Below are 5,823 nucleotides of genomic sequence, written 5' to 3' on the forward strand. Positions count from 1 at the left end.
GAGAGGGGAAATGCATGTCTAATGATGCAGTTCTAAGAAGTGCAGAGCCAGAGATACCTGGGGTTCACGTGTATTGACCTTTGAGGGTGGCAGGGCATAGTAAGAGAATAGTAAGTGGAGGAATAAAGGTATTTAAGGTATTTGTCCAGGGCAGTGGTGAGCAAGAATTGTTTCACCCACAATGAGAATTACTGGAACTTGCTGCCTGCAATGGAAGCAGAGACTCTTGATGATCAAGGAAATCAGATGGGTATTTTGATAGTAATAATGTTGTTAGCCTAAAAAGATAGAACAAGGGCGAATATGATTGCTGTACAGAGAATCAGGATGGACTCTATCAGCAAATGACTTCCTTCTGCATCTAATGACTACATCATTGAACAAAAAGGCTTCTTTCCCCCAACACTGTGGGTTGCGGGTCCCAGACGAAGATTTGGGCCTGTGAGCTCTGAGACAGCAGTGGCGACTGTGGAGTTCAAATGCTGTGGTGTAGTAAACTAGCAATTCCAAGAGGCAGCTGCTGACTTTATAATGTTTCCATTGGTGTAAGGGGCTGGAGTAGTGGCTCTCTTTTGCTGGACAGATCATGAGTTAAATGTTACCCTGCATTCAGGGTGCTGATGGCAGAAAACACCCAGATCCTGGTGTGACCTGGGAAGCAATAGTAAAACAGGTAATCACTATATTTCAGTATTTCTATTTGAGTCAAAGGACACGTTGTATAATTATGGTGGTTAGAGTGAAAGCAAAGTACAGCATATAAAGATGAGATAAGAAAAACAAGGAATAATCAAGATCGATATGAATGAGCAAAAGTAATTTGTTAATAATTTATTATAGTGTTACAGCTGCTTACTTTTATGTGGTTTACAATGACAGCGATGAAGCCATGCTGTGTAATTTGAATAACCAGTTTTGTGTTTCAGTACTGCTGTACCTTCTGAAAAATTCATTAACTTTCAGTACAAGGAAATGGATGTTCTGCACACCTGCTTGTAAACTAAATCTGATTGCATTTTGACTGGTGATTTTTATTAATAATGTTTTGGCTCAGGCTGATAACTGCCAATGCTACATTTGTTGCCCATTTCCTGTTTCTGTGAGAAGACGGTGTTGTACTTGATGAGGTGTTGGCCTTATGGATATTGATGGAGTCCCAGGTAATGTTGTCTGCTTGATAGATGATTAGTAAAGTTAGATCACATGAGATTCAGGGAGAGCTTGCCAGTTGGATATAACATTGGCTGGACAGTAGGATACATCTAGGTAAAAACAATGACTGCAGATGCTGGAAACCAGATTCTGGATTAGTGATGCTGGAAGAGCACAGCAGTTCAGGCAGCATCCAAGGATCAGCGAAATCGACATTTCGGGCAAAAGCCCTTCATCAGGAATAAAGGCAGTGAGCCTAAAGTGTGGAGAGATAAGCTAGAGGAGGATGGGGGTGGGGAGAAAGTAGCATAGAGTACAATGGGTGAGTGGGGGAGGGGATGAAGGTGATAGGTCAGGGAGGAGACATCTGGGGAAGGAAACCTCCATCCTTTCCTCATCTGACCTACATATGACTCCAGACCCACAACAAGGTGGTGGAATCTTAATTGCTTTATGGGGAATTAATATTGGCCTATCTAGCACCATCCACATCCTATGGATTCTTTTTTTCAAAAAAATGTAGAGACTTCATAAGTGATTGTTGAACTGAATAATTTGCTAGGACACCTCAAAAGAGGTGGGTGCTATGATGGTTCACTGCTACCTCCACAGCACCAGAGATCCAGGTTCAATTCCACCTTCAGGCAACCAGCTGCGTGGGGTTTGCACATTCTCCCATGTCTGCATGGGTTACTCTTTGGAGGGTCTGTGTGGATTCAATGGGCCAAATAGTTTGCTTCCTCACTGTAGGGATTCTATAATTCTATGAAGGGAGGTTTGTGTGGAGTAATTGTAGGCCAGAGGAAGTAAGGATGAAATGATTCTCTTGTCTTAATATCAGCAAACAAGTTGAGTTGGAAGCAATAGTTCAGCAGTCTTCAGAAATTTTTCTGGCACGAGCCCGTGACTTTATTTCACACATTACAATGGGAAGATTGAGTTCAGAGGCTCTGGGTTGCTAGGACATTACCATCACTACTATCCAACTGTATTGAAATGGTTGATAATCCAAAGATCTGATTTTTTGAAACCTTGAATATGTATTTCAGCTGTAAGACTTTCTAACTCATTCACAATCATTTTCCACTCCCGCAGTTTTAAATAATGTGTTTAAAACAAAGGGGACAAAAGAGATGCAAAAATGAATGAGTGCTAAATTTTTTTAAGACAACATATCATATGTCCTTGAACAGTCCAAAAGTGCAAATTATTTTTTAGCCACTTGTCTACTCACCACATGTGAACAAACATCTGCTAAAATCGCAAGAAGAGGTTTCCTAAATCATTACAAGCATTGCACAACTTTACAAGGTGTTGTGCTGGAGAATGAATAGTGATGTTAGCTTTTCCCAACTTCTCCCAGATCGTTGTTAATGTTGCAGATTCTTGCACAGAAGCAACCAGTGGAAGCAAAATGCTTCTCTGTGGAGATGGGAGAAAATCAAAGGTCATAAACACCATTGTATAAATTGCTGAAAGCCAGGGTACAACTGTGTGCATTTTACATGCAGCTCTGTGTTTGAACATTCTCAGTGAGATTTCTGCTGTCTTGGGAAAGCACTGAAAAGGTTCTTCTCAAAGTTGCAAGTCACAGCCTGTGTGACAGTAACCACATGAATTATCCTGGCCTGCAGCCTGTGACACATTTAACAATACCATCCCTCTCCAAAGCCTGTTCTCCCATTGTTCAGCCAGTTGGGACAGCTTCCTTTACATCTCTTCATTCGCACCCAGAGAATCAGCAGTGATTTCTACCTTCAATACTTTTCTCGTCACCTTTGGACTCTCACACGGAGCTATTCTCCCTAAACCACACTGTTGTCACCTTCACTGTTCTATTTAGCCCTGAGCTGAACCTGTATCTTCTCCATTACCAGGACCACCTAATGCTATATCACTGCAACATCAGTCTGCCACGGTCCACCTCACCCCCTTTCCTGCTCCTGCTGAAATCTTTCTCCATGCTTCTAGACTCCGCTATTCCAATGCTTCCCTGAATGACCCCTTATCAACCAACCTCCATAAGCGGGAACCCATCCAAATAATGCTGCCTCAGATCCAAGCCTTATTCTCCTGTTACTCCTCTGCTAGCTGACATCAATTGGTGCCCAATTTGGTTAAAAAATTCTCATTGTGTTTAAAACCTCCATGGTTGACTCCGTCCCATTCCCTATGCTGTCCCATTCCCCATGCTGTCCCATTCCCCGTGCTGTCCTGCTGCACTATAGCCTTCCTCCAGTTCTGGTTTCTTACACAATCTCAACTTAATTTACGCCCCTCTGCAATTCTTCCACTAAATCTCCCCCACCTCTTTTGTCTCTTTCCTCCTTTGACTAAAACACTTAGGTGTACAATTGGGTTAAAATATTAAATATAGCAGAGTTGAACTAGGTGACAAAGTAATGCTCAACAAATTTAAAATCTCTATTTTCTTTGTCTGCAAAAGGTGGAAAATGAGCTTCAATTTCTTCAGTTTTTTTATTGAAGGTTGACAAGTATAAGGATAACCTGGCTGCCATAATGATCACCTATCCATCTACTTACGGTGTGTTTGAGGAGAACATTAGTGATGTGTGTGAGCTAATCCACAATCACGGGGGACAAGTTTACCTGGATGGAGCAAACATGAATGCACAGGTAAGAGACCATACTGAGCAGAGGCTGGCATTTTGTTGATCCATGTCTGCACTGAATAGCTGTAGTTATCTGTGCCAGGGGAAGTTACTGGTTGACAGTACATTGGAGGTGCATGAAGAGCAATGTTAAGGTGTCTTAAGAGGGCCAGTTCTTTCATAGACTTGTGTATGTGTGTCCAGCTTGGTAATGAAAGCCAAAGTGAAATCACTGTCTTTGTACAATTTCAGTCATGCTAAAATTGAAGGCTAAAGAGATGTTTGGCACCAGGAGACCTGGAATAGTCTGGGTTTCCAGGAATATGCATTATTATTGAAGAGTTATTGAAGAATAGAAAGTAGGAGTAGGCCCTTCAAAGTTCCAATGAAGATAGTCTCAATCTCGCCTCATAAGTGAACCCTAGCAACTCTGGAATCAATGTGGTGAACCTTATCTGCAATGTCTCCCGTGCCAGCACATCCTTTCTCAAGTAAGGAAAGCAAAACTGTACATAGTACTCCAGATGTGGCCTGACCAGCACTCTTTCAGCTGCAGCATAGCCTCCCTATCTTTAAAGGTCATCCCTCTGGAAATGATGATTAATATTCCGTTTGTCGTCTTAATTACCTGCTGCACATGCAAACCAATTTTTTGTGATTTATTCCCACAAGGACATCAGGTCCCTCTGCAATGTTTCACCGTTAAAATGATTCAAAAGCTGATTGGGGGGCAGATGCTCGCAGGTAAAGTGACGGCTGGAAAATGAGAAGCCTTCAGAAAGAAGGTAACAAGAATTCAGAGAAAGTATATTCCTGTTAGGGTGAAAGGAAAGGCTGGTAGGTATAGGGAATGCTGGATGACTAAAGAAATTGAGGGTTAAGAAAAAGAAGGAAGCATATGTAAGGTATAGACCGGATAGATCGAGTGAATCCTTAGAGTATAAAGGAAGTAGGAGTATACTTCAGAGGGAAATCAGGAGGGCAAAAAGGGGACATGAGATAGCTTTGGCAAATAGAATTATGGAGAATCCAAAGAGTTTTTTCAAATACATTAAGGACAAAACGGTAACTAGGGAAAGAGTAGGGCCCCTCAAAAATCAGCAAGGCGGCCTTTGTGTGGAGCTGCAGAAAAGGGGGGAGATACTAAATGAGTATTTTGCATCAGTATTTACTGTGGAAAGAGATATGGAAGATATAAACTGTAGGGAAATAGATGCTGGCATCTTACAAAATGTCCATATTACAGAGGAGGAAGTGCTGGATGTCTTGAAACGGTTAAAGGTGGATAAATCCACAGGACCTGATCAAGTGTCCCCTAGAACTCTGTGGGAAGCTAGAGAAGTGAATGCTGGGCCTCTTGTTGAGATATTTGTATCATCGATAGTCACAGGTGAGGTGCCGGAAGACTGGAGGTTGGCTAACGTGGTGCCACTCTTGAAGAAGCGTGGTAAGGACAAGCCAGGGAGCTACAGATTAGTGAGCCTAATGTTGATGATGAGCAAATTGTTGGAGGGAATCCTGAGGGACAGGACGTACATGTATTTGGAAAGGCAATGACTGATTAGGGATAGTCAACATGGCTTAGTGCGTGGGAAATCATGTCTCACAAAGTTGATTGAGATTTTTGAAGTAACAAAGAGGATTGATGATGGCAGAGCAGTAGATGTGACCTATATGGACTTCAGTAAGGTGTTCGACAAAGTTCCCCATGGGAGACTGATTAGCACAGTTAGATCTCACGGAATACAGGGAGAACTAGCCATTTAGATACAGAACTGGCTCAAAGTTAGAAGACAGAGGGTGGTGGTGGAGGGTTGTTTTTCAGACTGGAGGCCTGTGACTAGTGGAGTGCCACAAGGATCGGTGCTGGGTCCTCTACTTTTTGTCATTTACATGAATGATTTGGATGCGAGCATAGGACATATAGTTAATAAGTTTGCAGATGACACGAAAATTGGAGGCGTAGTGGACAGCGAAGAGGGTTACTTCAGATTACACCAGGATCTGGACCAGATGGGCCAATGGGCTGAGAAGTGGCAGATGGAGTTTAATTCAGATA

The 5,823-nt window shown here is 42.4% G+C and overlaps 1 protein-coding gene across 4 annotated transcripts in view; it reads left to right on the forward strand.

Moving 5' to 3' along the window:
• The window catches only part of gldc (glycine dehydrogenase (decarboxylating)), a 172,803-nt gene that overhangs the window by 116,055 nt on the left and 50,925 nt on the right, over window positions 1-5,823 (forward strand). For all 4 annotated transcript variants that reach the window (XR_006315277.1, XR_006315278.1, XM_043715133.1 and 1 more), the window contains one exon: window positions 3,640-3,789. Coding sequence is in view for 2 of the 4 variants with exons in the window: in XM_043715133.1 (XP_043571068.1) it covers window positions 3,640-3,789 (150 nt within the window). In the remaining 2 variants the exon portion in view is untranslated. The remainder of the gene's footprint in view (window positions 1-3,639; window positions 3,790-5,823) is intronic.

Source organism: Chiloscyllium plagiosum, chromosome 2 (assembly GCF_004010195.1).
Source record: "Chiloscyllium plagiosum isolate BGI_BamShark_2017 chromosome 2, ASM401019v2, whole genome shotgun sequence".
In the NCBI taxonomy this organism is placed as follows: Eukaryota; Metazoa; Chordata; class Chondrichthyes; order Orectolobiformes; family Hemiscylliidae; genus Chiloscyllium; species Chiloscyllium plagiosum.